The 19211-nt window shown below is 29.3% G+C and overlaps 3 protein-coding genes across 4 annotated transcripts; 2 read left to right on the top strand and 1 right to left on the bottom strand.

Annotated features, from left to right (window-relative positions):
• Positions 1-70: 70 nt before the first annotated feature.
• On the top strand, positions 71-13228 carry schlank (ceramide synthase schlank). Of its 2 annotated transcripts, XR_012460884.1 has the most exons (9): positions 71-397; positions 480-713; positions 806-914; positions 3635-3856; positions 4446-4564; positions 4682-4829; positions 5034-5128; positions 12308-12524; positions 12803-13228. XR_012460884.1 is itself a non-coding variant. In XM_074136124.1 (7 exons), the coding sequence occupies exons 1-7, from the start codon at positions 219-221 to the stop codon at positions 5118-5120; spliced, it is 1098 nt and encodes a 365-aa protein (XP_073992225.1). In that variant the 5' UTR covers positions 72-218; the 3' UTR covers positions 5121-10985. The 2 variants fall into 2 exon arrangements, 1 of the variants encoding a protein (XP_073992225.1); XM_074136124.1 differs by lacking the exons at positions 12308-12524; positions 12803-13228 and having other exon boundaries at positions 72-397; positions 5034-10985.
• LOC141458316 (uncharacterized) lies at positions 10721-17094 on the bottom strand. Its single transcript, XM_074136121.1, has 12 exons — positions 16848-17094; positions 16648-16750; positions 16438-16578; positions 16301-16362; positions 16092-16220; positions 15913-16011; positions 15745-15834; positions 15407-15514; positions 14478-14623; positions 13861-14073; positions 11066-11221; positions 10721-10902 (listed from the first exon to the last, which is right to left on the bottom strand). The coding sequence occupies exons 1-12, from the start codon at positions 16959-16961 to the stop codon at positions 10779-10781; spliced, it is 1485 nt and encodes a 494-aa protein (XP_073992222.1). The 5' UTR covers positions 16962-17094; the 3' UTR covers positions 10721-10778.
• A 116-nt stretch (positions 17095-17210) lies between these two features.
• On the top strand, positions 17211-19016 carry Lamtor3 (Late endosomal/lysosomal adaptor, MAPK and MTOR activator 3). Its single transcript, XM_074136184.1, has 4 exons — positions 17211-17393; positions 17516-17574; positions 17663-17796; positions 18641-19016. Exons 1-4 carry the CDS (start codon positions 17362-17364, stop codon positions 18779-18781), a joined length of 366 nt encoding a protein of 121 aa, XP_073992285.1. The 5' UTR covers positions 17211-17361; the 3' UTR covers positions 18782-19016.
• The last annotated feature ends 195 nt before the right edge of the window (positions 19017-19211 follow it).

Genomic DNA, 19211 nt, shown 5'->3' with positions numbered 1-19211 from the left:
CTCCACACTTAATAATTTAAGAAAATAAACGTTAATAAGAAATCATTATACATTTGTGATGTAATGTTGGCAACCGTGATGAGTCAATGGAAAAGAGGGAGTGTTGTGCGTGTCCTTGTGCAGGGTGATGTTAAACTTTAATGTTAAATATTTGCTAATAAACATTTGTTCTCATGTCTTGCCAGTATTACGGGTTAGAATTATAATAGAAAATCGCAATGAATATCTATAGTAGTATTTTGGATTCTTTTTGGTCGCCAAAAATTTGGTTGCCACCGAACATCACATGGGCTGATTTAGTGCCTAATGAAAAAATTCAATACACAGATCATAGGCACTTATATTATCCTTTGCCAATGGCTTTTGTAATGCTAATTCTACGATATTTACTTGAAAGGTAAGTGAGAGGTTTTTTGACCCCGGCTATCTTCTTTTAATTTGAATCTTGTTTAAACTAAATTTTTTTAAAAATAAAACAGGAATATATTTGCTCCTTTTGGTTTATATTTGGGCATTAAAGCGTCAAAATCCAAGAAAGTACCTTATAATGAATTGTTAGAAAGAGCCTTCAAAAATAACAGTAAAATGAGTTACAAAGAAGTAGCAACTATAGCCAAGCAAACTGATATGTCAGAAAGACAAATTGAGAGGTGGTTAAGGTTGAGAAGGGCGCAGGATAAACCGTCAACTTTAATTAAGTTTTGTGAAAACAGGTTCGTATAGATTTCTTTCAGTGTTTTATTTGAATATATTTCTGTAAAGTCAATGGGTTATATCAGTAATCACCTGATCAATTATGTTTTAGTTGGAGATGTTCATATTATACATATTCATTTCTTTACGGAATATGGTGTCTTTGGGACAAACCTTGGTTGTGGAACATTGATGAATGTTGGACTAATTATCCTCATCAGGTTTGAACACGTTCCCTTCAAAGTTTCAATTGTGCTAGAGATCACCTATCAAGATAATTTTAGATATATCTATTTCCTGTTACTTCATTCTCTTTGGTTATATTCGTATTGTATCCTCCAATGCTTTTCATGTGTCTAGTTTTTGGAACATATTCATTAAAATGAAACTTGAATTGATTTAAATGTTAGCTCTATCGATTTTTTGATGAGTAATCAGTAATCAATGAATCATTTATCCTATGTTTAAAGATTAGGATTTAAGTGGCTTTGGGAATGAGGATTAAAATTAATTCTTTTGGAAGGAATATTTGTTAAATTTTTATATTCTAAATAGTGATTATTTGGTATTTGCCATATAGTTTTTATAAACATAACGCTATTTGGGTTGATAATGGAAACAAAAAATTGTTGATTAATCATTTATTGATCCTGACCTTTTTTAATTACAAACTATAATTAACCGCATTAGGTACAGCTCGTGTGTTAACTGTAAGGAAAAGTAAAGTACAATAATTTTTAAATACTGTTAAGTATAAAAAAAAAATTTTTTTTCTTATTGAAAAACCTTATTTAATAAGTGTAAGTACATTAATGTTTTAGTAAACTTAAAATTATAGATTGGTTTCTGTTTTTTTCCACAAAAAGAAATATAAAGAAATAACCTAGGAAATGTCGGTTCATTAAAATAGTTTGATTTTAAACAAGTTTTTTTACTCATCAGTTAAGTTTTAAGTACTTTTTGAAGTATAAAGAAAATCTTTTTCTGAACTTGACCAATCAACAATTAATGGTCTTCCGAAAATAGGAGCTATCTTTGGAAGCAAAAACTTCTACTTTTTAGAACCTTGGCTAATCTGAATATTTTCGCCAACCCTGTTTAAATAAATTATCTCCTGAAAATGGGCCAAAGGATGAGATTATCACGAAAAAAAGAATACTCAAAGAAGCCGCAAGATGTATGTAGAATGAGTGTATTTTAAATTTCAGATGTTCGATTAATGAGTACATAGGTCGTGTGCAGCCTTTATATTTTTTATAAATTCGTGATTTTTTATATATATATATATATATATGGTCCTTTTTTTTGCATCCCCAACACTACTGTACTTTTACAGTCGTGCTTGTTTTAAGAGAAGTGTTTAAAATCTGATTCTGTGGGAATATTTTCATGGCGTTTTAGCCATGAGTTGTTAGTTTAATTAGCAGTAAGGTCAAGTTCGAATGTTTTTCTCTCATTATTGGCTTTACCTTAAAATTAAGTAAAGGTAGATATGCATGCTATAATCGAAACTAGGACGCTTTCCGTTGCAATTACTGTTTAAACAAGATAAGTGTGCTAGTTGTTCTAATTTTTATATTTTTCATTATTGCAATAAATCTAGGTTATTTTATTTTACTTTATCGGTTAACCGGATATGTCACTTTACTAGAATTTTTCACGGTACTTTTCCGTTAGCCAGGCGCAAATGTGAACCAAACGCGAGCCGACTCAACGGAAAAAAGTCGAAAACGTTCAACTATAAACAAATATTAATGAATTGTAGAGAAAACAGTTTTACCCAATACTGTTTTTCGCTTGCGCCCGGCTAACGGAAAAGTACCTTTTTCACTTATTGAGATTTTCTTGGCTCCAACAATTTTCTTTAAATATTGCACTCGCAGTGACCTACAATTTTTATTTGGAACATTTTATTTGTTCTGAAAAATTAGATTAAGTGTATTTCTGGGAAAGAAGGTGGGTGGTTTACCTCAAAAGTGCCATTTTTGTGAAATGTACGGTCGTATCTCTTTTGCGTTATTAAGATTTCCTCTAATATGGATCCTAGGACTTTTTGTATCCATCTTATGTGCATGTAAATTGATTTATAGCTTGTAGTTTTTTCAGCAGAAAACTTGTTGGAGTAGTCCTCAGGAAAATGTTGATGTAGGCTTAATAGTTAGGTGCACGGTTTTGTTACCAGTATAATGAAACTAAGAATTAATTCCGGCTCAAAAATTAGGAGTTTGGCTTCGAACCTTGAGAGTTATCGTTAGAAAAAGTCGTGCCAGAGTTTTCTACATAATATTTCGTAATTTTTTTTTTTTTATTGTCTTAAAAAGCTACAGAACGTTTTAGTTGGATACCGGGTTTAAATAATGCCTGCCCTTAGAATTACCATGTTCTGGACAAACCATTCTTAAAACCTTCTCTTATTCTTGGATTTATTCATCATTTGTGAGGGCAGGGGGTGCTATAAAAATGTGTCTGGTGCTAGAAAAGGATCACAATAGATCTTTGCTCCTTTTGTTGGCGGTTAGCACTCAAGAACAGGTCAAATAGAACTTATATTATGAACTATCAATCCTCTGAGATCTATTTCGACTTCCGTCTGTGATTATTTGTAGCAAATTAGGTACTTGAAAAAAAAATATGGGTGATCCTAATGAGTCAAGAAAAAGAGATAGCACTGCTACATTATTATCATTTTTCGAGCATGGAGCATGCTGCCATAGTTATGAGGAATAGAAATGTTTGTATTAAATTGGGTAAAGTGTTAATTTAAATTTAATTAGAACAGAAAAGAATTGGCTTTGCATTATAAAAATAATTCTCAAATTAAATTGAAAATTTATTCAGTATTATTTAAAAATGAACCTAAGAGAATGTTATGTGAACATTCTCAGTTATTCTTTATTATCTTTATTTTCCCTAAATTTCTTTAATATTTTATTTTTTATAGAGTATAACTTCTGATTGCTGGTGGTACTATATGATATCTCTTTCTTTCTACTGGTCTCTAGCGATCTCACAATTTAGGGACGTTAAGAGGAAAGATTTCTGGCAGATGTTTGTACACCATATAGCTACAATTCTTCTGATGGCCTTTTCTTGGGTTTGCAATCTGATCAGAGTTGGCACACTTGTGCTCTTAGTACATGATTGTGCTGATATATTTCTAGAGGTCTGTATAACAGATTATATTTTTTTTTTTTTTTTACCAAATTAAATAATTCTGTAATTTTAATATATATATATATATATTAAACGCTTAAAAAAGGCAAAAACTGTTTCAAGTAAAATAGGAGGTCTTGTTATTTCATTTCTAAGATATAGTAATTAAACTGTTATAATAAACATCACTTCTATCTAAGTAGAAGAAAATTTCTACCAAATAGGAGTATTTTATTCTTTGTTGAAAAATTAAATAAAATCTTCTGCTAGATGTGTCTAGCACATTATTTATTTTGAGAATTATTGGTTGAATGATTAGTTTGCTCAAAATAGATGGAGAGATAGCGTCAGTGAATTAAAATGCTTAGAGAAATGGTTAAAGTGGTCTAAAATATTAAGGTTTATGTTTTGCTTTCTCTCTCTAATGGCTTTGAAACATTAATTCCTTTATTAAATATGTTCTTTAGCCTCAAAAACGTTTGTTATAAAGCTGGTAATGGGATAAATTGTTTCTCCCTTTATTATTTATAACCAAATTTAATACAAGTTTTACTATATGTAAAATTAGAATATATTATAAAAATTAAATAATTTTTCAGGCTGCTAAAATGGCCAAGTACGCAAATTATCAGAAAGTATGTGACGCATTTTTTGGAATTTTCACAATAATTTGGTTAATAACGAGACTGGTTGTCTTCCCATGTTGGATCTTGTACAGGTAATTAGTTCATGAATTTAAATAATGGAAAGAAAAATATCTTGTACAGTGTTTTTGTTTTTTTCTACTTCCTCGTAATTTCTGGCTAAATTTTCGTATATTTTTCCTGTCTTCCAGTACAACGATTAGAGCTCCTAGGATTGTGAACACTATGTTTCCAGCTTATTACTTCTTTAATGGCCTTTTGTTACTTCTACTAGCGCTACATATATTCTGGACTAATCTTATTCTCAAAATAGCTTATAACGCTATTGCTACCGGACAGGTAATTTTATTTATTTATTTAATTGTGATATTTTTGCCTGCCGCCTTTTAAGTGATCCTAAATTAATTTTGCTTATCCTGTTTTTTATCAATGATCCTTTTCACTGACAGCCCTCACCATTTCGTGGTTAAACGGAAACCTCAGGCAAACTTTTGGATTATTATTATTAGTGGTAGATCTTAACCCTGATTTATTCAATTTCAGATGGAAGGAGATATTAGAAGTTCTTCCAGTGAAGAAATATCTGATGCTTCAACAAATTCTACCAATTCAAAGGCAAAGCAACTATAATTTTCCAAGTAACATTTCCAATATTTAATACAAAAAAAATATTCTCAATAATTTTCTCCTCTTCCCATTTAATTGATAAAAAAATAAAATTAAACAAAAACTAATAAACTAAATAATAATAATTAAAAAAAAAAATCTTATTTTATATAATGTGATGGAGCGGGAAAAAAGAAATCGTTGAACTTAAGATAATATGATGGAATAAATATAATTCCTTATTTTAGCTAAATTATATTAATAAAAGTATATATGAAAAATTTGGCTCGAAAATGAGCTGTACATACCAAAGATTTTGTTTCTTTTCTTTGTTGCTGTGAATAGTTAAAGTATATATTATCTGAATTTTTAAAATGATAAGTATATACATATTATTTAAATAAATGGGCATAGAGAGAAAAAAGAAAAAGAAAGGTGAAGAGGTTTTCAGAATATTTTAAAAGCATCACATTTTCTTTTAAATATCTGATGACAATTTTTCTCGCAATTATGTAGTTTACTCCATATGTTTTCATTTTCAGTGCTAATAGGGAACAATTTTTATATAGCCTATACAAACATAAATAAATAAATATTCTTTATATTGGAAAAAACTTCGTAGTCAGTAAATAATTATTTGTAAATTGTAGTATGTATAAGAAAATTACTGCGCGTGTAATTAAAAAGAGTTCCCTGGTGAAAATTATCCTTTGTTTTTTTTTATAACTTACCATTCCAGTTTTATGGTTTCGAAGCATCACATTTTTCACTTTTGAACTCTGTGTTTTATTTTTGTTTCCTTTCCTTTATTTTGTAGTAAACTGTATGTTTAATATTGTAAATAGCGCGTTAAATTGAGTGTAAAAAAATTACTTCACCCAGAAGGAGTAAAGTTACACGATTAAAACGTTCACAGTTTTTCTTAAGACTAAAACGGTAAATGATAAGAATAGGAGGGGAATGACAACACAAAAGGTGACGACGCAACTATTCTAAATTGCTTGCGGAAAGTCTTGAGTGCTCAACTATCTTATCTACTAATTTAAGTCGGGATCAAAATTTGAGGCTGATGGTACTTGCTGAAGGAAGATGTCAATGCTTTTTTTTTCTTTTTTAGTGCCATACCTCAGAAAGAGTACCAAAACTGGTCTTAAGATCTCGTCGACGTAACAATGAGCGTAGAATCTGTCTTGGGTAAAGACAAGAGGGTCTAAATCCAATGGCCATGGCATCCCACGATGTATGTTCTCTAGTAATAAGGGCAAAATCGCGCATTTTACTCCGGAACCTCCTCATTGTCAATCTTTTAACTGTATTTCACCTCAGAAAAAAAAACATTCTCTTCACTAAAAATAATTTGGTCCTATTGGTTAGCTCTTTGATAAATTTCTTGGCAATAATGGAGCTAGGATGCTTTATGAAGTTTATCGATGGTTAGTGTAAAACCAAACAAAACTGTACTACGAACTTTTATTAGTTCGCCATTTATCTCAAGTCGTTCACCCACCAGAAGAATAGTTATGCTCCAAGGAGACTTGGAGATTTCTTTCAAACTTACCAGTGTTTTTTTTTAAATATAAAATTATTAACTGATTATCTTATTGGAAAAAACTTCATAGAAGTGTAATTTCATTATTCACCAATATGATCTCTGTGTACCCGTAAATTGATATTATTTGTTAATGGAAATTAACTACGAAAGTTTCCAGCTTTTTCATGTTTCGATCTTTTTTTTCGTGTAACTTTATTTATCTTCTGGTTGGTTAATTTTTTGTTATGTAGTTTATATGCAGGAGAAGAGAATTGAATAAAAACCCGCCGCCCATTTATTAGTTGTTTTTTTTGTTTTTTTTTAGAAAAATAGGCAAGTATATATTATAATATTAGTATTTTTTTGTGTTTAAGAAAAAAAAATAGCTTCAATTACGTATCTGTTTGGATATTAAACATGAAAGGGAAACAAAATCCCTTTATAAATAAAATTCCATTTGTCCTAGTGTCGCTTTTATACTTTTTAAAATATTTTGTACATGGAAGACTGATTAATTGAAAAAAGAAGCCTTTTCGTAGGTGCAATAAATGTTAACACCATAAATTTAAAATATAAAAAAAATAGTGGTCTTCAAAACAGCCATCAAAAGATAAAATTATAAAGTAGGTGAAGTATTGAAAGTTTTCCAATTAATCCAGGTTTTTCTCCTTTTCTATTTTTTTCTATTTTTATCTTTTCATTATTATATTTATTTTATTTTTCTTTTGTATAATGTATACTGAATATATTAAGTGTAATATGTAACTAGATAAAGTTGTTGACCCGACTATTTATGTAAATTGCTTTAGACTATTTTATGTTAACTACTTTTCAGTAATTCAAAACATTTAAGTATTTTGTTCAGATCTTTGAATAATTTTCCTTAAGAATGTTTTAAGGTCTGCTGAATAACAAACATGTTTTTTTTTTGTTTTTTTTAAGAAACTGGTTTGTAAAATGTACATATATATGAAAATGTAAGTGTTAGGGATCAAGTGAAAAAAAGATTTTGAGAAAACTTTTTTCACAAAAATCTTACAAATAATAATTATTAGTTATATTTGTAGAGACAATCTTTCTGGTTAACTGATCTTTTACTTAAAATTCCATCAACCTTTTGAAATGTTTCTTGATGTTTTGTAGGTGACGAGAATTTTACATCAGTCTTAAGCGGCACTTTTTGTAGGGATTCCTATTGCGATAATAATCTGAGGAGTTCCCATCCCAAAGGTTTTTCATAAAAGTTTTTTTTTTTTTTTTTGTAAGTAGTCAGTTTAAATGAGAGGTTATAAAAGAGGTTTAAAATAAATTAATTGAACCGTTTTCTACTTAACGAAGAAGTAAAATTTAAAAAAAAAAAATCTATTTTATAAATTCACACTTCCAATTAACATTTCGGCTGAAACGGTATATCCAGTTTAAGCTTACTATATTTTAATTTTTATTTTTTATTTGTTTATTTTGATGGATAAAAATTTCTAAAAATGTTTTGTAAACATTCGACGATTTTTATCCTACCGCTATTTGTCGTAAGTTTTCTTGAAAATTAGAATTCGGTTGAAAAAGTAAATATCTGGTACACTCACAATACTTTTTTTTACCGCAATTTGTGTAATAAAAATGTCATTTAAAAAATTCATTAAAAAGAAAACACTTCCGCTCTACCGTTTTATTTCAAAGTTGAATTTTATTTTCATATTTAATTTCTATAGGAAATTATCTTAAGTAATGAGGCTGATAATTGCACTTTAGAGAAAAGCATAATCCACCTCTTTTAAAATGTTTCGAAAAAGCTATAGATTTATATTAACAAGAGCGTACAAAGTTCAAAGTAAATCGTTGGAACCGTTTTAGAAAAAAAAAAAACGCAAACAAACAAGAACGCTTTCAGAAAAGGGAGAATAGGCTGATTTTTATTTTAAGATTTCTTTTGAGATTTTTGCAAACCAGTTCTTAAAAATAGCTTTTGTGGATTGAGGGTAACTGAAAACGGATATTTGCGCTGAAAGTTCAAAAATCGAAGATCTGCACCAAAACTTTCTTTTACTAGTAGAATAAGAGAAATTAAAAAAAGTTTTCGTTCTTAGTGGACCTCAACACGTGCTTTTTTTGTGAAAATCTTATTTTTCAAATTCGAAATTATCGCAGTACTTGGTTTACGAACAGAGAGAACCAAAAAAATCATAATATGAAACGTTCACACGTCTTTTTCTTTGTCCTTTAATCAGAATTACATTTGACAAAGTTTTCATATTTGACACCTAAAAATATCAAGTGTTATTTGATTGCATTTGAGAATTTTATTACGATCAGAACACTGCTTTATCTCACTAGACTTGTATGGGCAATTTTATTCATTACCGTTTTCCAGGAAATCATTTTTAAAATAACAAAAATGTTGGCAATAGCTAACATCTTAAATTTGGTAATATGCAGATTGTTTATTTTAAAATTTTCTAGTATGTATTTTTAATTAGGCAAGATGAATGAGCCTTTAGGGCTCCATATTTTTTTATTTTTCAAGTTAATTGTTTAATTTTTACTCGTCGTAAGTTTTCCAACCTCCAGGGTGAAAAATAATTGTAGGTACCCCATTACACGAACTGTTTGATATTATTGAATTATACTTGTTGGCTTAACAAGGAGACAAATGTAAGGTGTTTTCTTAAAAAATGGTTTTGTATTTTCAGCAGGTTCTTGTCTTTTTGGAATTTGAAATAACTTATTTTCATTTCTTAATAGAAATCCTTACTATCTATATTTTTTGAAGGGCTTATTCCACTCCGTATTGGAAAGAAAATGTGTATTATAGTTATAACTTTAAATTAAGACGTATCAAAATCTAAGATATTGGCGTCCGAAACCTTTTTCGGTTGCTGCTAGGGGTTACGGTAGCCGATCAGTTAAAGGCGAGGAACGCAAACCTAAGACAGATTGTGGTTCAGGCTTCGATTCATGCCCTAGGTATTGGATTTTATTTAATGTTGATGTAAATTACTTGCTTATCACCGCCGTCCAATGCACCTAATTTATTAATTGGACGCAAAGCGCGCCTGACTAAATTGCTATTAATTTACTTTTTATATTGTTTCTATTTATATTGCACCTATTGAGAAAGAAAATTGTTGATCAGTATGAGCCATCTACAGGGATGAGTGGCACTTGAAGGACTAATCCGGGTTTGAAAGGCGTGGTGATCTTTCCCAGAAAACTGTTAAGTAACCAGAAGTTGGAGAAGTTCAACCCATTAAACAAGGCTAAGTCCTGGAATCGAATTCAGCACCCTAATAAACCTTACCTTTACGCTTCTCGCCTTTAACCATTGTGCGCAAACCACAAATCTATTCTGGGCTCTTCCATATTTTCTAAATCATAAGATTTCACCTAAAACACGCTATTTATCAACTAAGTATTATCACTATTTAATTGCAGTATCATCATAATGGAATCTGATGATCGTGTCAAAATGGAATAGATAACTGTTATATAAATTGATAATTTCTAAGTTTATGGCATAAACATTTCTTTTAAAAATGTGGTTAGTTCTGTATTGACGGATAAAATCAACAATATAAAAAAAAATCCCTGTTAACTGTAAATCGTTTGAATGTTGCGTTACAGTATGTATATTAATAAGTTATCTACAAATTTGTTTGCGGTAAGTTTAGGGGGAAACATAAATGAATTTAGTCAGCTAGTGGTATAATTTTTATCTTAGAAGGTAAATTCATTATTTATCAAGTTACGTTAATTTTCTTGGCTTAACAATTTAGTAGTACACAATCAATGATTCCTTTATTGAAATTGGAGTTTGTCAGGCTAAAAATAAAAAATAAAAAAAATTGAAATGTATTTTCTAAAAATATAACAAAAAAAAAGATAGTTTTTTGAACAAATTAAAAAAATTATCTCTTTAAGTTCCTTAATGTTCTCTTTTTGTGTTTATTTTTTATTTTAAAGAATATTTCTTTAGCAAATTTGTTGCTTTAAAAAACTTGTCTATGCTTCTTTATAAAATTAAAGCACGCTACTACTGAAAGATTTTGTGAGAAATGATTCACACAAGAATTGTAGTTTTACTAAATTCTCGCTATAAGTTGAAATTTTATATTTACTATGTAATAAAAAGGAAAAGCAGTACAAAAAAATTCCTAGGCAAGCCTAATGTGAGAATTATGCATAACTCTTGGACACATGGCTTTAGTGTTAAGTACTTTTCTTTGCAGACCACTTTTGAGTACTTTCCTATCAAATGTTTCTGGCACCAATATATTTCTGTAAAAAATTTAAACTAAATTAATTAATCAGATTTATATTGAAAAGGTAGTTTAAATATATCTATATATAAATGTGAATAATTTCGTTTTATTATTATTATTTTGTTTTGTTCTTTCAAAAAGAAAAAAAAAATATGGATTCATTTTTTACTGTTAATTACCTGATTTGTTCTTTTAGTTCTGATATGTTCTGTGCTCTGGTCTTAGATTCACAAATAACACGTTCTCTTTGTTTATGTAGATTGTGAATTTTCTTTTCTTTATCCTCTACAAATCGTCTTAATAGTTCTGCTTTCATGTCCTCATCTTTTTTAACCCTGTTTATTATTATTGTAATTATTATTATCATCTTTCTGATATAATAATTCAAACTCAGTAACTCCTCGTAACATAGAAGCCCATTGCTATTATTTTATTATTAAGAGCTAATAATTGTTTTAAAAAATGTACAATGATTAACTCATATGGCTTTGACTTAGCCCAGATGACATAAGATTTTTAACATTTGGAATAGACGGAAGGTACACTGGTATGGTGTGTGATTTGAATGAAATGATCAGAAAGAGGAAGCAACAGTGTGTTTCGCCAAGGTTAGCGTGTGTAAACCCTAAGACTGGTGATGTGTTCATTAATATCATCTCAAAGGTTCCTTAAGTCATAAAGTGATTTACTGTTAAGGAATCGAATCTTATCGGGATAAGATTTTTTTATTTTATTCTGTTTGAAAAATCTGTAAACCCACCTCCTTTCAGAAGAGGAAAAAGGCGGTACTCGTGGAATACGACGTTATCGTACGATGTAGAACCCTGCTTAGGGTCATTAAGCCAGCAAAAAAAAAAAAACAAGTTGAATTTATATCAGATTGAATTATTGAATGAATTATCAGTGAAAAAAATGTAGGTACTCACTGAAATAACAGTACTCAGGTAAATCTAAATACTCAAAAGAAATTTTAGTTTTGATAAAGCGCATAATTTGGGCGTGACAGCAAAGTGTCCCACTCATTTTTAAATTTCTAGGCAGATAACATTGTACTGAATAGTTTTTAGTTGGCAAATGAAACAATTCAATGTTTACATTACGATCGGCTAAGCTCTTTTACCTCTTGGACCAAATAGAATAACTAATTGTTTAATATAGATCGTGATTATTGAAACATTTAACCAAAGAGGAGCATTTCATTTTGAAACATCGATTTCTATTTTTCACTTTCGCATTTTAGAGGAATTAGTGGAAGAAGAAGTAACAGCGATGGTGGAAATTGTAACAAATGCATGTTTTGAAGTCCCCTTCGTTCATAAAATTAGTTTTTATGGGAAATGGTGCAGCACAAGTAACTTTAACCTAATTTCAACCACTCACCTAATATAGAACTATAATTTTTGTTTTAAAAATGATTCCAGGAAAATTGTATGCCAAGATCGGAAAGGCGCCTTTAAAAAGCTATTTTTATGGAATATGTGATCCTTTTGTTTATATAATTAACAAGAATAAAATGAGTATCTAAAATTGCGATACTGAAGAAAATGCGTGACCGGTAGTGTGAATTTCTGGAAAACTTTTTTAAATTTTCTATGATGAAATAGCCATCACCAAGGCTTTATTTAAAATCAACTAATCGTAAGTATTGTTTGTTGGTTTTCTTCTCATTTTCCTACTTGTCCAAAGAAATGGGCCTACTTTCCCTTTCAACTATATAATATTAGGTACTTCCATATCCTTCTCAGCTCAAATTTCTCAATTCTTGAATTTTTTTTAGTTTAGATTTTACCAAATCTTATTGTATATGTTATTGCGCTAATTTTCATTTTATATTTATGTTTATGTATTCATTTTGAAAATTTATGTAGGGGAAATTCTAAATTTAATTTTTTTTAAAGAATTTCATTTGTTTTCAGCATCATCGAATTATGGATAGCAATATCTGTAAGTTTGGTGATACAAATGAATAAAACGCTATTAAATCGTAAATAAGTTTAAAAGTAATTAAACGAAGGATTATTACATAATGTCTACTGGCTAAATTTAATTGTAAAAAAAAAAAAAACCTTAAATGCTGAGATAAGACATGGAAAAATGATAATAGACGTTGAACGCAGTGAGTGCTAAACAAGAAGTACATAAAGGTCCCATCTGAGAATATGATCGAAATTCAAAAAAAAAACTATAAAACGAAATTTAAACATAATTATTTGATTACTTAAAAGCTCTCCTAGTAATCTTATTTTTATCTAATGATGTTTTTTCTTATTTCATTTTGCAGTTTTTCTGAATCAATTCAATCTTTTGAAAATGAACCCTTCTTTTTAAATAAATATAGGAAACGAATATTTTGTCAAGTATGGATTATTTAGGATTATTTGGCAATAGATAAGATAAGAGATTAGCTAAAAAGCTAATCCATTTCTTCAAGAAGGCTGAAAGGAGTTACAGTCACCGTGCCCAATTTCTTCCTTTAATTCCTTGTTTGTATTATGATGGCACAAAGAGATAACAAGAACTAACTTTTAGAGTCAAGTTTATAATTTTTTTTATTCCTGTTACCTAAGTTTAATTTGATGTGAAGTTTTTGGGCTGCGTTTATAACGCAGCATTCGGTTGTTCCACTCACTGCCAGCAAGTGGAGAGGCTCCTAGCGACTGATACGAGGGATATTCCTCCCCAACCAATTTAAAAGTTTTGAGCTAGAAAGATTAGTTATAACTAGGGACATCATATGACAAATAAGTCCACTAAGCCAAATTGATTCAAGGCAAATGGCACAATAAAAGGCAGAAATTCAATATTAAAAGGTTGCGCAAGGTAGTATCATTACATGTATCCTAAAGAATTGGTTGCCCCCATTTATTTACTAAAAGAAAAAAAAATCTTAAGTGTTGATAGTCTTCAAATTGTCCAAAAAACTTACCTATTCTGTTGACAGTAATGGGAGTAATTGACCGTGATTACTACTTACTTATTATAATTCATGGTATGCAGTATATTCTTAGATCTTGCTCTACGTTGTAACTGTTCCACTTTAAATTCAATTTCTTTGGTCGCTTGTTCCTGGGCACGCATTGAATCCAACCATTGCAATATTAGTACATCATCTTGCCATTTTTCCAAACCTTCTTCAAGTTCTCTTTGTACTCGATGTACCTCTTGTTCACGTAATTCACGTTCCAAACTTGAACACAATTTTGTACACAGATTTAGAAAGGAAAAGAAAAAAAAAACCTAAATTGTAAATAATCATAAAATTCCTTCTTTGAATTTAATTAATCAAATTTAATTTCCAAAAATAATGGTAGTATTTATAATTTGCATTGTGTTTGGATTCTTTATTTGATACGCGGGAAATTATCAATATTGATGATGCCGAGATCGCTCAACTATTGCACTTAGGCGAAGAGAGCCATAATGTGATGATATATTCTGCCCCAAATGATACAATTTAGTAACTAGCAATAAATTAATTAATACTAATTAGTAATGGAATGCTTTATATTAATATGTAATAATTAACGTTTTAGTTTTAATGGTACTTTGTGATGGATTTTAGCATAAGAAATTATTCTTCAAAACACTAACCTATTTTCTATAACTTGCTTGAACTTGTAAAGGCAGTATTGCGGATCGGCGTATTGTGCGCATATATTTCGGTAAAGTCTTTCATATTCTAATGCCTTCAGTCTCTTCTTATCTCGACTTTTCTTTCTAAAAGCTAAACTTGGTCTCTGCAACATTTTAAAATCAATAACTGTTTTATTATCTCCTTGTTTCAAAGCTTCATTTACAAAAAAAAATCATAATTCCAATCTTATTATTTTCCTGCTCTCTTTTCTTTTACTGTATTTTGATCCAGTATTTTCTACCAGATCGTTTTATCAGTTTTCCTTAGAACCTACTAACCTCTTGCATTATTTCTAATTTCTCGTTTTATTAGATTCCTGGTTTATGAGAACATCTCTGAGGTTTTCGAAAGATTGATGAAAGATGTATTAATACAATTTTTTGTAGAAGTAGCCTATCTCCCTCAGTCATATTTAGCATTTATTCCCACATTCTTCAGCAATATTTTCTTGGAGCTTTTCTATCCATCAAGACCTTTGTGCATCATAAATCTTCTTTGAAAAAAGAAGCTAATTTTTGTTCGAATAATTTTAGGGGAAATATTTTAGGAACAAATCGTTCCTACTTACTATTACTTCATTCCAAAATACTATCAAAGGTTAAACTACAAAAGTTCAAGATAAAGTCAGTACCTTTATTTTCTGGAGACTTAATAATTCACTTAAGTTCTTAATTTGGTTAATTAGGAGAATTCCGTACTCTTAAAAAAGAAACAGGTTTGCCTGCTTATGTAATGTCGAATGGATACGAGTTATTCGGTCCCCATCTTATTTCTTTTATTTAAAACGTAATCTTATGTAAGTCCAACAACTTTGTTTTTTTTTTTTTTTTTTAAATAATTTTTTATGAAAGTTGTCTCAAGTGTAATAGGTTTAAATAATACATACCTTCTCTAAAAATTTTTGAATGTTATTGTTTATAACTTCGAAATTCACACCTTTTCTTGGCGATTCTAAAGCCTTCGTTTTCTCTTTTTTTAGACATTCCTCAGTATTCTAATAAAAAAAACATATACATTTATTTAAAAAGTATTATATTATTAATGTAAATAACCAATTTTTCAATCGTTTATTTATAACTATTAATATTTAATGTTAATTTATCTGCAATGGCCAGTTTGTGTATTATAATATGAAAAAAAGTATTTTTTAATTTAATAGTATTCTGGAAAACCAATCTTTAACAAACTGTCTTATTTATTATTCAACAAATATCATTTATTAACCATTAGATTGGCATAATTGTAGTTGTTTTCTACTAAATCCAAATTTTGCACCAAACATTTGTTGCGATCTTCCATTTTGTTTTCATTTTTCTGCAATGTAAATCTAAATAATTAAAATTAATAGTATTCAGTGCCAAAAAAAAAATAATAAATTGAAAGTTAACTTACCTCTTCCATCAGTAATGAATTATGAAGATTATCTCTTTTATTCGGGATTGATGTGGTTGTAATTAAATTGGTCGGAGTAGACTTAACTTCTGCAGTACTCTAAGTGAAGCATAGTAAATTAAGGTTTATTCTGGGAAAAAAAAAACTTTTCACTGGTCGTGGACATTTCTACTTTTTACCTTTTCCGGAGATGGTGGCGTATTCGATGATGAAGACGAAGGAAATAAATGTATATTTTCTAAAGGAACTTTTTCATTTTCATCCTTCAATTCAATTTGAGATGATGTAGAAGCAGGATTTTTCATATCCTTAAAATAAATAAAAAGTTAAATCATTTCAACCCATCTAACCGTAATCAAGTCCTTAGCATATCAAAAAATAGATTTGCCTTTGTAGAATTATCCATTATCGTAATGTTTTCAGAATTTTCTCCGTGATTTCTTCCTTTGACTGTAAAAGGAAGGATTTTTTTTTCTATAAATTTTATAATTAAAGATGATAGTAATTATTTGCAACATGACATACTTGAACCCAGAGAAGAGGTTTTACTTCCATATCTAGTATTAGAACTTGGCGCTGCAACTTTCTTATTTCCTTCAGAATTATTTACTGGCAATCCTTTGAGTATAAAGTCGTTTCTTAGCTTTCTACATGTTGTTAGTTTTCCTTAAAACCATTTGTAATCAGCAATTACGTATTTATAAGCGCTATTGTAAATATTTATTTGAAACTTACGCTGCCTTTCCTTCTCATATTCTTGGTACTTTTCTTTAGCCCCTTGCCTCTTACCAAGTTCTTTTTCAACTTCATTAAGACTTTTATATAATAAATCTATAGGCTAAATTGTGTTCATATTATTTCATACTTTTTTTAAAGTCATTAATATTAATTGTTAATTGAATAAAATAGAAGTACTATTGTCTCGAAGAACTTACCTTTATTCCTGCTTTCCGGCAAGCCTTCAATGATCTGGGGCTGGTCAAAATATATTTACAACTTAATGGTTGCGGAAGCTCGAAATTTAATAAATTTAAATTTGGCAAATTCATTTGTTTTCAAGGCCTTCTATGAAGAGAAATTTGGGTTCATTACAAAAAGAATTCTAGTTGTAATTTGAAAGTTTGTTTATTAGGGTTACTAGGGCTAATGAAAAAAATCAATGTTCTACTAAGGCTTTAATAAAAATATATTTATTGAAGAATACTGTTTATCCTATTTTTTAAGCTGGTTTCGGTTTCATATGAAATCTTCAGTAATGTGGAAAAATTATTTGGTCTAAATTTAAAATTTATTCAAAACACTATACTAGCACCCTCTTGTAGTTGATTTAGAAACCAAATTTTCACATGAAGTTCATATCATAACCTGGCTTTATTTTGTTTGTTTTGAAAGTTAGATGTTGACAATTGTCTTAGATTACTTAAAACTTGATTAATGTTTTAAACTAAAATGAATGCATTTTTAAATGATATTTTAATTAAGTAAGTATGAAAAGAAACTAAATTATTGAATTGTGAAATTTAGTAAGCTTGATTCTGTTATATTGTTTTTATTTCGCATAAATCAAATTTGTTTTCTTCACTCTATTGATTTCGTTTTCCAGAGTACTAGGATTAGAATGCATAGTTATAGCAGATAGAGATGGCGTACCAATCATCAAAGGTATTAGTAATATAAGTAAATAAAATTAAAGATTAAGTGCTAATCTTCACATCTTTATTGTGTAAGTAAATATTATTATGCTTTTTAGCCTCAGCAGAGAAAATTCCTGACACTGCACTTAGATCAAGTTTTCTTTCCACTTTTGGAATGGCTTCTCTTCAAGGTAGTAAATTAGGGTTAGGAGAAAATAATACAATAATCTGTATGTATTCAACTTATCAGGTAAGAACAGAAACACAACTTTGGTTATAACTAAAAAGTATAGAACTCTTTTTTCTGCCCAAGTTTGCCATCTATATTGCGTTGAGGAATGGATAAAATTCTCTTTAATTTGCTTACTTCACAAAGTTTAACCGAAATTATGCAGTTGTCCAAGATGAAATACAATCATTTTTTTCTCTTTATAGAGGAGAGATCTATTCTATTGGCCAAATGGTAGTTATGAACATAACCACATTTGTTTTTCATTTACTAGGGTGTGTGTAAGCAGATACGAGACCCCGATGAATACGGTTTTATCATAGTTTGTGATTCTAAAGCTCACCTAAGCCTTTAGTTTTTTTTTAACCTTGGTGAAGGACACCAGATAAAGTTGTAAGCGTCTCATAGAAAATACACAGATTCTTTGTTTCAAAAGAACCAGTTGCTGTGGTGCAGCCACGAGTATGTGTGATGGGACAATTTACAAATTATTGATTGATGGAAGTAAAATCTCAAAATAAACACCGAGTTACTATTAAAATTTGATCAGTAATTATAAATTTTGTTATCCTGCCTTAGATTAGTCTTGTTTGGTATATAATCACCAAACCTCCCTGAAAACGCGAATATTAAAGACGACCCTCACCTGTTAAAAATCGGTAAGTTCTATATCAGCTCAGAATAACTCGTTTTATTAAAGAAAGTTTTCATTTTTTCTATCGCATCACACGCTTCCGCACCGCTAGGCAGTAGGTGTACATTACAATTGTGATTTTGTACTAGGGAACGATTTCAACAAATACCTTAGGAAAAGTATCTAAGATGATTATTTTCGAATGGAATATAAGGATAATATCTGTTTCAGGTAGTTCAAATGGATATGCATGGTTTGATAGTAACGTTCATCGGATCAAAAGATTGTAATACAGGTCATATTTTGTCTCTGTCTAAAGATGTAGAACCTCTTCTAATTGAGTTAAGAAATGTTCTGAATACCGAATATTAATTTTTTTTGTTTCTTCTTAAACAGCCAATCAATAATTATTGAAGTACCCTTTTATTGTTTCTATTTAAATTATTTATTATCGATAATTGTAAATGCATATTTTTCTACACACACATATATATAATGCTAGAATTATTTACTATAAAATGTTGAAATTGTAAATATTCTCAATATATACAATATATATATTTTTTTAATCCAACTGTTAATAAATTACCAGTTTTGTGAAGGTTGACATGAATTGACTTTATTTTCTGCTATTTACAATGTATTTCTTTACTAATAATTTTATTTTCGCTGCATAATTGAATTGTATACTACATCTCAATTTACCTCCAACTTATGTAACAGATTTATCATGAACATGATTGTAGTTCATTACAGGTAAATTTGTTTAATAATGTTGACTTTTAGTGCCATGACAAACGAC

The sequence above is a fragment of the Rhodnius prolixus genome, unplaced genomic scaffold, assembly GCF_049639745.1.
Source record: "Rhodnius prolixus isolate KJV_2025 unplaced genomic scaffold, Rpr scaffold_5, whole genome shotgun sequence".
NCBI lineage: Eukaryota > Metazoa > Arthropoda > Insecta > Hemiptera > Reduviidae > Rhodnius > Rhodnius prolixus.
This window is presented reverse-complemented; position numbering and strand designations above follow the sequence as displayed.